A 17,749-nucleotide genomic window follows, 5' to 3' on the forward strand; every position below is an offset into this window, starting at 1 on the left:
CCCCCATCTCCTTCTGATGACTGTCATCTGCGGTGTCATCTGAGGTAGCACTTTCTCTCTTTCTCTCTCCTCCTCGTCTGAAGTAGCACTATCTCTCTCTCCTCCTCCTCCTCCTCCTCCTCCTCCTCTCCTCCTCCTCTCCTCCTCGTCTGAAGTAGCACCATCTCTCTCTCCTCCTCTCCTCCACGTCTGAAGTAGCACTATCTCTCTCTCCTCCTCCTCCTCCTCTCCTCGTCTGAAGTAGCACCATCTCTCTCTCCTCCTCCTCTTCCTCCTCCTCGTCTGAAGTACCACCTTCTCTCTCTCTCTCTTTCTCCGGTTGCCCTCTTCAATGCTCCCTCCATTTTCTCTCCTGATTGGCGTTTGCCGGGGCCGGCGAGCAGCAGATTTACCCAGCAGCACACGTCACCGACCAAAATAGCCTAAACAGCAGCGAGCGAATGGGGACCTACGCTACTGTAAGTGGTGGTTACTGAGGACAGATTCTAGCAACTCAAACGAAGCTTTTCAGACTGGATGTTGAACGAGCCTCGGTCTGGCGCTCGTCACCCAACCCCCCCCCCCCCCCCCCCCAGATATGTTTTAGCAATCATAAGTACCTTTGTTTTTTTTGTTTTATTGTTTCAAAATCATTCCCTAATTTTTCCCCCCATAAAAATCGTGCAGTGTGGGCTCCTCTGCCATGAACGTGGATTTGGAACGCTGCTGAGGTCACACCAGGTCAGGGTTGATGTACGGTAGGATGCCCCTGCAGGCATGGTGTGATTGTGCAATTTTGAACGACATGAACGCTGTACGTGAACAAATGAAACACCTGTGAAGGTCTCTGTCGATATGAGAAGGCATCTGAACCTATCCGCTGATCAGAACAATGCCATGTAGTGCTCTTCCGAACAGTCGCGTTTATTCAGTGCTGATTGGACCTCAGACCAGATTTGAACCACAGACCAGTCAGATGCTTCAGTGTGAGCACTGCTATCTGTCGAAAAAAAAAGAATTCTGGAACTGTCTTGCCCATCACAACACACACTTGGGTAATGATGCATATAAGTATGAGAATATTCAAACGTGCTTCACAATAATTCAATATTTGCCATCAGAACTCAAATCGTAACCCATGCTGTGTCAGTGCTGTATCTACTGTATTCGTCCACAAATAACCTTCTACAAGCTGTGACATGAATGGGTACGGACTGTGTTGGCTGGCAGCCTACAGCGTGGACGACCTTCAACCAATCAATCGTGATGGTGAATAACAGTTGTGAACACAGTCTGCAGCAGGCAGAGAAGCTGTCTGTACTGTGACTGCCTGGTAAAGCCAAACTCTCTGATTGGCTCCTGTCCTTGGCTTTCGGAGAAGGAGAGAGAACTGAATCATTTGAATAATTTTTCAGGAGTTCAAAATGAAAAACAAGACAATTCTCCCTGCTGGCTCCCACCTTCCAAAAGTAGTGCGGTGCCTAGCTTGTACTGTAGTCGAGTGAGATCTTTAGAAGCTTGCATAATTGCAAGCTGTTTTGTTGCAAAAGGGAAAAAGACATGCAGGGTTTAATTATGAACAGTGAACAAAGAAAACATTGAGGGTTTTTCTTGTTTCAGAGTACAGAGTCGGTGATTCCTAGAATTTCAGAGGCTATTTCTTTGTGAAAAAGCCCAGTTTCCAAAAGAACCCTCGCCCTAGTGAGTAGGAATGTTTATGGTGACTGGTGTCTGATGGATGCTGGGAGCAGAGACATAAAGATCCAGCCAGCCCGACTTCGCTAAGTAGAGAGGCACCCTGGGGTCTCTTCTGACATGGCCGCTATTCATCTACTCTGTGCATGTACATCCATCCATCCATCGACCCATCCTTTGTCATACTCCTGCCAGCTCAGGTCAGAACACAGGTCAAGGGAGTCTCTCTACAGAAATGATGTACACTGTTACCACTATACTACCGCTGTCCACTCAACTTCAAAGACATTATTTATTTGTGTGTGTGTGTGTGTGTGTGTGTGTGTGTGTGTGTGTGTGTGTGTGTGTGTGTGTGTGTGTGTGTGTGTGTGTGGGTGTGTGCGTGTGTGTGTGGTTTAGCTCTTGCCACTTCTTCATGTTTGAAGGATCCAGACCAGCAGAGCAGCTTGTTTTAGAGGGTGATCCCATTTCATCCCAGTTCTGAATAATCAGATTTATTAGATTATTTCTGGAGACAATAGGCTCTGTGCACCAGCTCCACTACTTCCTGAAAGTCACTTGGCATCTTTATTTCCTGTTCTATATGATTGGCTTAAGTGATTAATCAGGTGTGCGGAAGACCCAGCGCACACCTGATTAATCACTTAATCCAATCATATTGGACAGGAAATAAAGAAGCCAAGTGACTTTCAGGAAGTAGTGAAGCTGGTGCAGAGCCTATATCCTTGCTTGTCTCTGAGAGGCTAAAGGAGACTATTGGCAACTAACGAAAGGACTTGAGACATTTTGATTGGGTAGTGAACAGGCAGTAACATATTGCTTGATGCTGTTACAGAAGAGTCCTATAGAGGGAGACATTATTCCATCTATTTAAATGCCCAAAATTCAGTACACTCATGTAAAAAATAAAGTATAACACTTAAAAAGTCACGTTAAAATAACTAAATGTGTTTTATATTACAGTACAGTAGACTTCCTTTACACATTTTGACAAAGTGGGAATATTATCGTTCTAATGTCATTCAAACCTCAAAACTGTCTTAATGTAGGCTACCATTATCTATTTTATAATTTACAATTTGGTCATCTAGAAGATGCCCTTATACAAAGCAACCTTATGGCCACTGTGTTACCATAGCACCCCAGCAGGTAGCTCAGTACCCCACTTTTACAGTAAGGATACATTTACTTGAGGCAGAGGTAATTATATGTCCCAGAAAAGCGTATTACTCAAACATCAGGGTTTGAGGTCAAAGGTGAGATGGAGCCTCCTCTCTATGACCAGAGTCTCAGGAAAGGGCATCTCTGTGAGATGAGCAGAGGTTGTCTGAAACAATTCTTATGTGACAAGTAGCCCTGCCTGCGACTGCAAAATCCCAAATGTCAGCCCTCGGAAATCAAGAATTCCTCTTTGGTCAAGTGGAAGATGTTTAGATTTCCATAATGAAGGTTGGTGGTCAGCCCACCTGTTACACTAATGCTACTTGCAATGTGATGCATCGGATGTACGGTTGGCTGACCACTATCAATAAAATCTATATCTTCATAAAGGATGAATAGACACAATGGAGACATCCAATAACTAGTTTATTACTGCATGTCATAAACATTCTGGTCATTATTCATTGATAAATAAAATGTATAACATTCAGTTTCAGCACTAAGAGTCTGTGTAATAAGACATTACACATAATAGACAGAAAATGAACGGTAAAATCTTTCCGAAGACAAGAGATTCCAAATATGGCTTTATCATATAGAGGTATTTTACTGCCCCCTGGTGGCATAAAGCAAACAGCAGCATTCAGTAACCAGGATCCCCAGAATGGTACCCTACTAGAGGTAATGTATCATAGTAACTGTTTTGTAATACCAGGTTTGAGCAATGGAGTACATATTTCATAAAAACATACAACAATTCTATCCACAATTAGCAGCCGTGATTCATAACATCAGAAGACTCCTGAGAGCAATCCACAATGTGCCTTTAAGGCCATGCCGAATAAAGCAGTCACAATAACACAGATGAGTCATGGGTATTGCAAGGCAATGGTTCATATGTCTTGCAAGAATGAAGTACAGTTGTCTGTGGTATCAGACAGAGCAGAATACAAGCCAGTCTTCTGGCTTCTAATCACTCACTACATTCATGAGGCCGAGAGGCTCTTCATCATCACTAGAATAATCTCGTCAACTGAGAGTATCAACTTGTGCGAACCGTTTTTTACTCAACTTAGCCCTAACGAGCAAGCTTCCACACTACTGCTGCTACAGTTCCCTTTTAAAATTGTGCGCTTGGCGGCTTAATCATAAAATGTTCACGAAAAACAAATACAGACAGACTCAATTAAGTGGCCTGCCTAAAATACAGGAACATACTGTTATTTCTTGTTATCACCACTCAGCAGTCGAACTAAGTGCTAGCTTATCTCGCTGGCTCTATTCTCCATGACGACAGGGCAGGTGGGGGGTGGAGTCCCCCGGTAGCCAATGGAGACAGACCAGTGATGCAGAACAACTGTCCCAGTCGACCTGGGGCTTAATTCATGGGTCACTCTGCACTCTAAAATGGGTGCTAGTATACCCTTTGTAACATTTCGTGACAACCCTCTGAAAAACAAAGTTCTATATACTGTAGAGCCCATTAGGGTTTCAAACAGCACTTTAGGGACCTCAATAGTCACTGTCACCAGCAGACCTCCCTGAGTCCGATAGATACCCCTGTGTCTGCTGTGGATGTCGTAGCATTTAGTTAACACACACACACATACACACAGACATACACCAGCCCACTTCCGGCTTTAGGCCTGGGCCATAGCAAACACACACCAGTATTTGCCTATGTCTCTCCTATGTTGTTTTTTAGCTTCTCTTACTCTGAAAATGTAATTTAATGTAATTTATTGCTTTATAAATGTTCTTAGCCGGTAGACAAACATACTTCTGGAGCTTGCTCGATCGCCTTGTTGAGAGGGGTCAGGGAAGAATTTGTACAGCTCACTTATCTGGCCCCCGGGTGATTACTGTTTTTTTGCTTCCCTCTGGAATATGTAGGGGTGGGTCGTATGCCCACCTCCCTTGTTCTCTGTAAAGCGCATTGTGTTGCCTCTGGGTATGAAATGCGCTATACAAATAAAGCTTTGATTGATTGATTGAATAGGGTTCTGTCCCTGGTTGTTAATGTATGCTTCAGACTGAATAAAGGCCAAGGAAGGAAACCAGTGAACGCCAGTACAGTAGACTGTAGCCCTCTAGAACAGGATCTGTACCTCTCTGGAGAGAGAGAGAGAGAGAGAGAGAGAGAGAGAGAGAGAGAGAGAGAGACAGCGAGAGACAGCGAGATGAAAAAGAGACGGAGAGCAACGGAGAAAGAGACAGAGAGCAGTAGCGCCTTCTACTCAAAACTCTAGAACACTGGGTTCCACGGCGTCAGGTGTGGTTCTGAGGTACCCCACCAAGAGCTCATATGTGGAGAACACCACCAGGTTGACGGGGAATGCGCGCAGGCAGTTGATGCCCAGGCTCCTGAAGAACACAGCTCCGCCCTCCACGCGGACGGTCTCAGCGACGCAGTGGAAGAAGCCCCTGAACCTCCTAGTCTCTCTGGCTCCGTCCATCTGTAGACGAGCCTTAATCACGTCCATGGGCGTGCCCACGGTCCAGCCGGTAATACCGGCGACGCCGCCCGCCAACATCACGCCGGTCCACTCTGAGAAGCAAGGGAGAAGGAGGTTGGAGCTTGGATTACAGGTTTTAACCAGTTCTGCATGGGCCGAAGTCGCCGTGACGATACGGAGCGAGCAGCATTTTGCAGTGTTCCATTTCCTGACTCAAGGCTGTGCTTGAGAAAATGCAGAGAGAGGGTTGGGGGGGAGGCGGTTCATCTGAGTTCCCAGAAGCCCTCGCTGCTGCGAGATCTTCTGGGAAGAAGCTGTGATATTCGTGAACACCAATGAAAATGCAGAGGACGCAGAGGATGATTGGCCCGCGCAGATAGTGGGCTGTGACAGGGAGGCTGATTTGGCCCTCTGATTGGTCACTGACCGCAGCTTTCTGCTAACGAGTCCTGCACTCGTGCGAGCGGTCAGTACTGTAGCATATCTGCCACACAAGGTGCGATTTACTTGCACTTTCTTCTACGTTAACTCTCACTTGACGGAGGTTTTTATTACACAAACGGCAAATCACCTAAATGCGTTTTTCATTGAGTTCCGACTACACGCTCCCAATGAAATAATGTTCAAATGCAGCTGGGTTTGAAAGGTCATGTGCTGGCTCCGCCCCTCTGCCCACGTTTTGAGACTAATTGGCCGTGGTGAAAATTGACTGACCTGGTCCCTTCTTGTCTGGAGGGGTGAACCAATCACAGAGCGTGCTGTAAGTCAGGAAGTACACGGCGAAAGAGGGTCCGTCTCTGAAGATAAGAGGCAGAGCCCCCCGGTAGAGCCCCAGGACCCCCTCCTCCCTGGCAATGGTCAGCAGACAGTGGACAGGCCCACGATATTTGGGTTTGGGCAGGTTAACACCACCTCGCATGGACTCAGTCTGGCACTGCAGACGCACCTTCACTATGTCACCTGGGGACATCACTGTCACCTGAGAGAAGCAGATAACAGAGCTCAAGACATGATTATAGCTTATGAGCTGTACCCTCAAAATGAGAGGCTTGTTGATTTTGCTTCCGAACCATGTATTGTCACACAGACAGTAATCCTCACAATTGTCCTTTAATTGTGAACTTTGTGTTTAAACACAATATCAGTGCCGCTTCTCATGAAGTAATACCAGGTGATAATGTGACCTTTTCCATCCTTCAGCTTCTACGCCAAATGCCATCCAATCAGAAAAAGGAAGCTCACCTGAGCCACGCCCCCAGCCAGACCGGAGAGGAAGATATCCATTTTGGTGTTGGGGGTCCCAACACCCCCTTTTAGCTGGCTCAGACACTGCAGACAGTTCCTGTATGTGCCAAACACCACAGAGGAAGTCATGGAAACCGTGGTAACCGGCAGGGACATCCCCTTGAAGAAGCCACGCACCTGGAGATCACAGGAGAACGTGGTCAAGAAGGATGTTGACTGATTAAGTCCTTTACAGAGCCAAGAAGGAAAGACACTCACCCCTTCGTTTGTACCTGTCGTTACAACGCACTGCCATATTCCAGTGAATTGTTTTTGAGTCTGGATCCTGACCTAAGCGCATTAATGAAGAATTCAGCCTGTCAATCATCTGATCATCATCATCAGAAGAGTGCAAAAAGAAATACTCGCACACTGAGGTGGTGTATTGTGTATTGTGTATTGTACATTACTGTACCTTTACTGTGTCCAGAGGATAGCCAACAGCAACTCCACATGCACCTGTGAATGAGCAGCAGAATGCACATCATAATGACATTGGCACCTGTACAACTACACTAACTACATACGAGTGCTGAGCTTCAACCTACATTTCCTGTTAATGTTTACTTTAAAAAAATAAATAAAGAGTTTAACATTTACTTTCAAACTTTCTTACCAGGCAAACATTTTAGAATTCCTAAGATTAATGATGAGCTAAGGTCCTTTTAATCTGCCAATTGTATTTTAAATATTCATCAGTCAGGTTTGACTGTAGCACCATCACTGCTGCCTCACTGGTTCTAAATGTGATGAATTGAATGGATAAAAAGAAGCATTATAGCATAATGTTAATCACACATGACTCATTCAAAGGCTGTCATCAATCGGTGTGAACCAAAATGCATGTAGCCTGGTTTGAAAACTATTTAAAGGTGCACTGTGTAGAACGTAATGGCATCTACTGTAGCTGAGCGGACTTTGCAGAAATTGAATATAATATTCCTAAGTATGTTTTAATAAGTGTATAATCCCATGAAAATAAGAACTGTTGTGTGTTCCAGGCGTCCCCGGATCTGGGGACTCTTGTCCCCGGGGGACAGCTTCACTGGAATGTGATGCATTAGACCGCTACACCACCATGGGCCCCAATGCCACACAATTCTGCACAATGCACCTTTAACAGACCGATTTGTGTGTACTCACAGAGAGATTTGAATCTGGCCTTTCCCAGATAGCAAGCGGATGTGTAATAATTCTGGGCCATATATGGGCCTGAACTAAGCCACAAGGGCCAGATCTGGCCTGTATATGGCCCAGATCCGCTTGCTATCTGGGTTTGAACATAACTAGGGGAGTACCACAAGGTTAGATTTTGGATCCAGTTTTATTAGCTTTAACAAGATTTGTAGAAGAATCAGCATCACACCACCCATCAGCACTACACCACATCCTTATGTTTGTAAGGTGCAATCTGAACTCACTGCTTAAAATAATTTATGGAGTTCAAATTAGTGTTGAATATCAAACCAAATGTATGGTATTCTCCCAGTTGCAAAATGCGCACGTTTGTTATAAACACACCCACACACATTACCAAATATAACATCCTTGCACCGTTGGCCACTATATATGCTAGCTAGTTCTCGTTCATCTGTAAAATTGGATTACACAGATGCACGATGTAGCCTACCCTATGTTTAGAAACGAATTTACGGTAGCACCTTTAGGTCTTGTCTGAGCTACCCTTTCTAGAACCTGTGACTCAGGCAATAGCTACAGTATAAACTACCTCCAATGGATCCAGCCACGAAATCAGCAAAGTGCATCCTCGCTCCAAAGAGAAACTTTGGTAACGTTCAAAATGAGTACATTCTGTCCATATTGTCCCGGTAATTTGCTGTCTGTCGTGCTGTCTCAATAAGACGTGTAGCCAGGCAGCTATCTGTCCCGCAGTTTGCCCTTCAGTTTCGTATGAGGACAACATCAAGGCTGGTGACGCAACCTCCGCGGAATGACGGACGCCCAGAAGGGTCACGTATAAATTCCCCACGCTAACCTGATGCTAACCAATGAGTGAAGGGGGTACGGTCAAAAAGGGGGTGTCGGCTTTGAAACTGTAATCTGATTGGATGCACTGTTGTACGGTGCCCGCCCGCCCCCAGATCGTCAGTCGAAACCCAGAACAGAAACAGATAGGTGTCTGCTGGTCTGTTGCGTGGAGGCAAGGGCGAAATTACTGAATAGTGTATTTGAACAGATAGGAGATAGATCGCAGGTGTGCAGTCACACTGACAACATAAACGGTTGCTTGCGTGAGAAGTGGGATCGCTATCGGAATCTGACACAATCTTCAAATCGCAAATAACGTTAGGTAACGTTACATTGGCAGGGTTCGGCTTGATTATTTACCTTCGCTGAAGAGTGGTTATGGACTTTCTTGCTGGCTGCATTGGAGGTAAGTCATATAATTTATACCCCCATCATCACATCAGATTGTACCTAGCTAGCCATAGCTAGCTATGCTAGCAGCTAATATCGAGTACCCGCTGTCAGGAAAGGCCGTACAGGTCGGTGCACAAAGTATTCTCAGTCCATGTCTGTCACTGGCAAGTGGCAAGCAAAACGAATGTGAAGAAGAAGACGTGCTTTAAGCAGGCGCTAAATCACATCTAAAGCACAGCTATGGCTATCAGAGGAGAAAGATAAGATTGCTTCCTAAAGGTAAACACACACACACACACACATACACACACAGACCGACATTTGATCCAGCTACCTGTAGGTCTCCATGTCCTCTGTAAGCCTGTTAAGAATGAAAGGCATGTCGCACCAGGGAACACAACCAATAGTTCTCTCGTTTAAAAGAGGCATCTATGCTGTACGCACACACTCACACGCACGCACATACACACACACACACTCACTCACTCACTCACTCACTCACTCACTCACTCACTCACTCACTCACTCACACTCAAACAGCCAATCACAGACGTCCATCTTTTATCAATGTATGTAGGATGTAGTTGTAGTAGCTAGCTGCATGTATAAAACCAGTGTTGTTTGCCCACCTGCTCAACATCAGTGGACAGGAAGTCAAAACCCAACCTCGCCCAGAGGACAAACAAAGTAGTGGACAAAGTATAGACTAACGCTTTATTTGGGATAGGCCTACAAACACGCCTGCAGGCGGCATTATTTCAGGTCTGCGGTTGGAATTACTTGAAACCGAGTCACAGCAGATCATGGGGTCACAGCAGATCATGAGGTCACAGCAGATCATCATCCTCCACAGCATGTGACACACTGTAGTGTTCTTTTCCTGGCTCATGCCAGAGACTCTCCTCTGATTGGCCGGATTGGGCCAGCCTGCAGTGACAAAGCAGGTGCTTAGAAAAGATTAACCTGCTAGGTGTGTCTCACCCAGCAAGAAAGAGGCGTCTCGTAGTCCGCTTGTAGGCAGCCAGCCCTAGTTCATGTGTGCTGTACGTGTTCCCAAAATGTCCCCGGCCTAGCCATTGTCAGTTCCAATGTGATTTGGAATGTTTTGGTACCACACACTGCTTACATGGATGGTAGTTTGCCATCGTTGTTCGGCTAGGTCTATCTACGGCCGTGCCCAGGAGCTAGGTTTTCACCAGGCACAGGCAGGGCCCCGTATCAGGTTACACTGAAAGGCATGAGTCAGTAGTACTCGTCAGAGGGCCCAAACCAGCATCAGAACATGGGCACACCGTGAACTTAAGTTACATAAGATTCAGAGAAGTGGTGAGGTGAGGGCTGTTTCTGAAGGAGACCGCCGCCAGATGAGACGCTGATTTCTAGCTTACAGTTAGCAGCAGGAGTGTCTTGTTACCGGCAGATGGTGCATACACAGGGTGGATACTGTATCAGATGAGGCAGAGTACAGTATGTATTTAGGCTGAGTGATGATGTTTAATGGTAGGCCTGATATGATTTAGGCCGGACAAAGTCCATAACATTCTTTTTAGTGTGTAATAAAAGTCAATTTTTAATCAGCTCGTGAAAGCATGATGACAGGATTTTATGTATTGCATAGTGAAATTGAAATGTCTCGTATGTCTTTGTCCTCCTGTGTCTTGGTCCTTCATTCTAGGTGCTGCTGGAGTGTTGATGGGACAAAATCAATAACATTCTTTTTAGTGTGTAATAAAAGTCAATTTTTAATTAGCTCGTGAAAGCATGATGACAGGATTCTATGTATTGCATAGTGAAATTGAAATGTCTCGTATGTCTTTGTCCTCCTCTGTCTTTGTCCTCCTGTGTCTTGTAGTGTTGTCACGATACTGGAATTTCTAACTTCGATACGATACCTTGACAAGTATCGATACTCGATACCATTTTCGATACCACGGGGAGAAATTGACAACATTGAGGGCATAAAATTTTCGATTTTTTGACCTGCTGAAAGCAGACTGTCTTCCTCAGCCTCGACAGCGCTCCAGACACACGGTCTATATCCAGGCCCTTGCTAATGGCTAGGTGTAGGTTGTGCCCAAAGCAGGGGACCCATGTGAAGTCCTGCTGAAATGTTTTTTTGTTATTTGAGGCATTATCAGTGGTGATGCCAGCCATATTTGACATGTCCAGCTCCCATGTTTCATGTACCATCTCCTCCAACGCCTCCTTCAAGCTGTCCCCTGTGTGCTCTGAGTGCAGCCCAACACAGCCCAAACACCAGCTCTGCATGTCCCAGGATTCTGTTATAAACTGCAGAGTTACTGCCATGAATGTGGATGTGGCCCTGCTGGTCCACAGGTCAGTGGTGCATGAAAAGAAGGGTTTCCCCCCCCAAGGCTCTCCATGATTTTATCTTTTGTTTCATTGTATAGGGCGGGGATTTCAGTGTACATGAAATGATTCCGTGAAGCATACTTGTTATTTAACTGTCCAAGAAGTTGTCTGAACCCAGGTTTCTCAACAGTATACACGGGGACCTGATCCATGCATATGTACTCTGCTACAGCCCTGTTCAGTTTCTTGGTTTCATTTGATTTTGCATCATACTTTCTTTGTTGTTCAAATACAGCTAGTAGGGTAGGCTGTGTGTGTGTCGCTTTTGTTGCTGTTCGATTCTCCTCAGCTTCTCTCTGGTACTATAAGAGAAGAGAAATATCACTTTTAAAAACCTTGGTTTCTCTTTAGATCCGACCTTTAAAAATAACTATTATCTAATCTAATCTTAGAAATTAAGTAAAGTTAATAGTACTGTGTGTTAAGCATAACAGCATCTGAGTTGATTTACTGACCATTAACTCAAGATTCCTCAGGCTTGATAGATGGTGCTGTCCTGTTAGCCCAACAGCCATTCTCGAAGCTAAGCTAACTAGCTCTAGTTTACATCCATGAGCTAGCTAGTAGCTAGCTAGCTAATTCCCCTCAGCTATTCAGACGCCACATTGACTGCTTTGGCCCATTGCTGGATAGCTTTGAGGGGGATAAGCTATCTTAGCTTCACGTTAGCTATCTTATCTACCGCCCCCCCCCCACACACACAGTCAATGCGGCGTTTCGATAGCAAGCTCATGGATGTATTAAACTAGAGTTCATGTATTAAACTAAAGTTAATAGTTTACTGGGCCATTTTGTTTAATGTTTCAGTGATGTTGAAAGTGGAGCTGTCACCCTCTCTAAATTCTTTATAGAGATCCGCGTGTCGGTCCTAGAGGTGTTTTGCTAATTTGTTGTGTTTGCACCTTTCGTTGGCACTACTCTGGAACAACGCTTGCATATGGGCTTCGTGGCATCTTTAGCTTTTCCTTCGTCATTTGCTTCAAACCCGAAGTCCTTCCAAACAGCACTTCTGCTGTTTTCTTTATCCACGAGTCGCGGAGGCTCTGCACTTGCCATCTTAGGAGCGAGTGAGAGGATTTGTTGACAAGACAGGTCTGTGAGGGGGAGGGGGCGGGGCCATGTGTGCAAAGCAGCAGCGTGTGTGCGCCTGTGTGTGTGCGCCTGTGTGTGTGCGCCTGTGTGTCAACAACTCGCTGTAGGAGAGAAGACAGAGCGAGAAAGCCAGCTGGTATCGATAGTGTGGAAAATATCGATATTGCGGGAAATTAGTATTGAAACTGTTTTAAATATTCAGAATCGATATGAATCGAAAAATCGATATTTTTGACAACACTAGTGTCTTGGTCCTTCATTCTAGGTGCTGCTGGAGTGTTGGTTGGACATCCTTTTGACACAGTTAAGGTAGGCTAAGCCTTGCTTTTTTGTTTCTTGACATTTTACTTCTTTGTCTTTTGAGTAGATTATAGAATAATCTGCATTGAATAGAGGTTACTTTCAACTGTGTTAGACCAACAGTTAGCATTTTGTATGCCTGTACATCATAACAATGCTATTTAGTATTATTTTAGTTTTAAATGCACCCTTCTCAGAGAATGGTTATTGGAGATTGGCTCGTTACCGGAGAACATCTTTATTTTGCGTTTTTAAAGTCTTACTGTGTTCGTAGATAAGGGATAAACTACGTCTTCACAGCAATACACAGTAGTGAGTACAGCTCAGGTCCATCCACCTGTCTCTGTTCTCTTGGTTCTTGTTTTTTTTAACCAGGAAGCAGAATCACTTCATTAGCTACAGTGTGTATTTTCTGTGTGGAATGTTTTTGTCTAGGCGTTCCCCTCCTTCATGTTACACAGGAGGATGTGAGTCATTTTCAGAAAGAAAGCTGATTGAAGTTCCTGGTTCTGCGTCTGAGCCTAGTCTTTCTCTTCCAGGTGAGACTCCAGGTCCAGAATGTGGACAAGCCGTTGTACCGTGGCACCTACCACTGTTTCCAGTCCATCGTACGGCAGGAGTCAGTATGTACCCCCTCAACTTTTTCTCGATTCATATCAAACTGGAGAACAGGGAAGCAGGGTGCATCTTGCTTATTTCAGTGACCACAACCACGGAATACACTTCTCTGTTTTGACCTCTCTCTAAGGGAAGTATCGCTAGCTCGGTCGAAACCGAGGTTTCTTGGAATTGGTTGTGGTTTGAGGTAGACTAAATGAGTTGAGCTTCATAGTGCAGTGCGCTAGTTAGTCATGCATTGCAGCTCTATTGGTTACAGCCTAAGATATTTCTAGCAGGCAGCTTATCTTAGTGTTAGCCTAGTGTGTCATTTTGTTGCGCTTAGTTGCCTCAAGTCTCCAAACTGTTTTCTTTTACTTCCAGCATGAGACTTGCAAAATGGCTGCTTTTAAAACCAGGAAACTGTTGTTTTTTTTTTTTTACTGATTACTGCATATAGAAAGTAACTAGTTACTGGGGAAAATAACTTTTGCGTTACTTTTCAATTGTCTTATTATTTTCGATTGGTCTCCTGGTATTTATTAGTTGGGGGTCAGTTGTTTTTGGACTCTGGTATTTATTAGTTAGGGGTCAGTTGTTTTTGGACTCTGGTATTTATTAGTTAAGGGTCAGTTGTGTTGGACTCCAGGCTCTACTGAGGTCATTGTGTCCTGAAACTACACCCGTATCAGACTGCCCTGTAGGTCATGTGAGTGGAATGCTGTTGTTGTGGGGCCCTATTCTGACCACTCTCACTCTACAACCCTCTTTTACCCTTCCCTTCTCCCTCCCTCTTTCTCTCCCCCAGATGTTTGGTCTTTATAAAGGCATCGGCTCCCCCATGATGGGCCTGACCTTCATCAACGCCATCGTGTTCGGCGTGCAGGGCAACGCCATGCGCATGCTGGGCAACGACACCCCGGCGAACCAGTTCCTGGCGGGGGCGGCGGCCGGGGCCATCCAGTGCGTCATCTGCTGCCCGATGGAGCTGGCCAAGACGCGCATGCAGTTGCAGGGCACCGGCGAGAAGAAGTCCAAGAGGAAGCTGTACAAGAACTCCCTGGACTGCCTGGTCCGGATCTACAACCGCGAGGGCGCGCTGGGCGTCAACCGCGGCATGGTGACCACGCTGCTCCGCGAGACGCCCGGCTTCGGCGTCTACTTCCTGGCCTACGACGTGATGACGCGCTCCCTGGGCTGCGAGCCCGACGACCCCTACATGATCCCCAAGCTGCTGTTCGCCGGCGGCATGTCCGGCATCGCCTCCTGGCTCTCCACCTACCCGGTGGACGTGATCAAGTCCCGCCTCCAGGCGGACGGCGTGGGCGGGGTGTACCAGTACGGCGGCATCGCGGACTGCGTGAGGCAGAGCGTGAGGAAGGAGGGCTTGAGGGTGTTCACGAGAGGCCTCACCTCCACGCTGCTCAGGGCCTTCCCCGTCAACGCCACCACCTTCGCCACCGTCACCCTGGTGCTCATGTACGCGCGGGGGGTGGAGGAGGGGCCTAAGGACTGCGAGCCAGCGCCGCCGCCCGCCCCCCACCACACACAGCTGCAGCAGCAGGCCCAGGCCTCCAGCCTGTGACCCCACACCGGAGGAGTGACTCTCCCCGCCTCCGGCCCTCCACTATGGGCTGGGGTGGGAGTAGGAAACCCATCGGCCACCTTTACTCTCGCTCTCTCTCTCGCTCTGTTTCTGTCTCTCTCTCTCGCTTGCTCTCTCTGACTCAAGACCAGTGGTTGCCAACCTCGGGTCTGAAACCCCTTGGCTGTTCGCGTGTGCTGAAAGTTTCACTGTGAGGGTTCAGAGTGTGATTGTCTCGATTCCATCAAGCCCAGTGGTCTCAGATCTCAATGGACCGTATGGATACAGTAGGTTACAACTTTCCCAGATGCGCTTGGGAAGCACCGGCGTAGACATTACTGAGCCTGTGGCTTTGTTGACGGAGGAAATAACATGCAGTACTAAATATACAGTATACAGTTGTCACCTTATGTAAATATAATGTTTTTGCGCTTCCTTTTGTATGACGTCTAGAAGCAACCTTTGGCATGCCTTACTAACTGATGCGGAGATGCAAAGCACTGGAAACTAGACAAACGAAGAGTGCACCAAGAGACAAAGGATAAACCCAAAGATCCTTCCGGATACACTGCTCGCATTGCTCCCCAACCAAAAAGCAGACGCCACGGTTACTATAGGTCATGGTTACAGTAAGGTCGTGGTCAGGTTATGGTAAGGTCATGTTTGTGGATAGATAACAAGAAGGCGAGTGTAGGGTGAAAACCTATTTTGTGTCCGTTGTGAAGCGTATCCCTGTGTAGCTCTGTCACAACTAGCCTGATCCAGTCAAAACTCGGTCTGTATTCACATGCTCCTTGGATGGTCCCGTTTCCCGAGTTGTGAAGTCATTCTTTCGACTTCGGTGTGTTCATGAGCTTTTTAGGGATAATGTCGGAACAACATGGATGCTACAAAGATGCGTTGTATTATTATGCATTGTATTATTGCTCAGACCGCTTAAACAACATGCTGATAGCTGTTTCCTGTTTTTGCATGACCACGAACATCAAAGAATGACCTAAATAAAACCACTAAAATACTGCTTTACCTGACTTATCTGGGTTAAATAACTTCAAACTAATCTAGGTCACTAAACTTAACTTCTAACTAATAACGGTCACTCTACGTGCCCAGTAACTAACTCTTCTGGTAACCTTTATTTTTTATTGAACCTTTATTTAAAGGTGCTCAGTTCGATTTTTTTCGCCCACTAGATGGGGCAGTGGTGCAGCGTATCAGATATAAACAAGTGAGTGTTTTCACTCCATACGGTGCCGTTCAGGGGGTGGGGCTCAGCGCAGGCTGGCTTCACTCATAATAAAAATAAATTCTGCATTTGCTCCACAGGCACTACACTGTTGGCTATATTTACTGTACAGATAGTTGGACCTGGACCTATTTATTGCATGTATTGGATTATAAAAAAAAAAAAAAAAGTAAATCGAACAGAGCACCTTTTACCAGATAAAAACTTGTTGAGATGAAAGGAAATCTCTTTTTCAAGAGAATACCATATGGCTTATCTATTACCTTATTCAATTACATGTGAGCAAAAATTTGATCTGCAATACGTGGATTAATAAAGGGTTTATTACCACCGACCACACATTTACTGTAGCCCACCATGTTTCTGCCTATGATGTCACAAGTCGGCAAGTGGTCAATCAACATTCTCGATGAGTTGTTCCGACTTGAGGGGGTGTTGGCGTGAATTTTCCCAGTCAGGCTACATGTTTAAGAATAGTTTATGAATAGGCTACATTGGCCTCTGTACTGTATCGGATAGGGTATGAACTAAAGCACTTATATTATTCAGGACAACTCAATGTCCAAAACATAAAGTCCAGCGTGCTTCAACCAAGTTCTGGATGGAGAGTTTGGTGCTCAACAGTAGAGGCCAATGAACGATATAACGTTTCAACAAATGTGTCTCTGAGGGAGACACATCTGTCGAAACGTCAGTCACCACCCCTGGAATAAAACGTGCAGACTATGAATGAGTGCTCCAGATTTATTTTGGGAAACACCCAGATAAACGGCTTTAAATACAACTCCATGTCCATGTCTCCTGAGTGATGTCAGTTTAATGTGCTTGGTTTTATGGATGGATTTTTGTCGCTGTGTTGTGTTTCACATTTGTTTAACTGTGTTATTTAGGCCTGTTTTAAAGTTGCAGTGTGTTAATTGCCTAATATGTACTGTAAATATAGCAAATGTTTGAATGAGTATTGGTTGCTTAACTTTGTACATGTGCAGTCACTGAATTTGTTGTTTGTTTAGCTATAATTGTGTCTCTAGATCTGAAAGCACATTGGCTCTGCCATGGGCTTGTAGGTCACTGTAGGTCAGTGTCACATCTCCCACCTTCCTGCTTTACTACAGTTTCAGAGGAGATTAGACATCCTTTTGCTGGTTTGTGACCAGCTTACTTCCTCAACAAATAACCTTAATGTACTGTATATCTCTTCTAAATGGGAAAATAATGTGCTTAGTTCCAATATGAGAGGATTTAGAAGATTAAGCAATCTAGACCTATGCCACTCTCAATGTAATGTATAACAGTAATGATCTACTGTTCTTTTATCCTCTACAAAGGGGAGGAGTACCACACATACTGGACTGTAACTAATCCATAAGCAGCTACTGTATAAACCGCAATAACCACTAGTGTTTATTAGTGCTATTAAAGGGGAAGTGTGCTATTATGGACATTTAGCCCTATTTGTGATCTGTCTATCATGCCAAACACCTAAAAATATTTGGATTGGGATACATATGATACATTCATAGGAGAGCATACTGAGACTGGTAAGATTACACCCTGTGCTTCCTGTCTGGAAAAGTACATTTATTGTAGTTTTTCCAA

At 45.4% G+C, this 17,749-nt stretch overlaps 2 protein-coding genes across 2 annotated transcripts; one reads left to right on the plus strand and one right to left on the minus strand.

Annotated features, from left to right (window-relative positions):
* Positions 1–5,072: 5,072 nt before the first annotated feature.
* On the minus strand, positions 5,073–8,341 carry slc25a47a (solute carrier family 25 member 47a; the record flags this gene model as incomplete). The annotated part of the gene is made up of 6 exons (XM_084440375.1): positions 5,073–5,383; positions 6,006–6,270; positions 6,534–6,713; positions 6,795–6,866; positions 6,991–7,034; positions 8,305–8,341. The coding sequence occupies 6 exons, from the start codon at positions 8,339–8,341 to the stop codon at positions 5,073–5,075; spliced, it is 909 nt and encodes a 302-aa protein (XP_084296501.1).
* A 500-nt stretch (positions 8,342–8,841) lies between these two features.
* Positions 8,842–15,274, plus strand: LOC311310802 (mitochondrial basic amino acids transporter-like). Its single transcript, XM_084440374.1, has 4 exons — positions 8,842–8,970; positions 12,688–12,731; positions 13,262–13,345; positions 14,128–15,274. The coding sequence occupies exons 1-4, from the start codon at positions 8,943–8,945 to the stop codon at positions 14,902–14,904; spliced, it is 933 nt and encodes a 310-aa protein (XP_084296500.1). The 5' UTR covers positions 8,842–8,942; the 3' UTR covers positions 14,905–15,274.
* The last annotated feature ends 2,475 nt before the right edge of the window (positions 15,275–17,749 follow it).

The sequence above is a fragment of the Borostomias antarcticus genome, assembly GCF_949987555.1.
Source record: "Borostomias antarcticus genome assembly, chromosome: 6".
Taxonomy (NCBI): Eukaryota; Metazoa; Chordata; class Actinopteri; order Stomiiformes; family Stomiidae; genus Borostomias; species Borostomias antarcticus.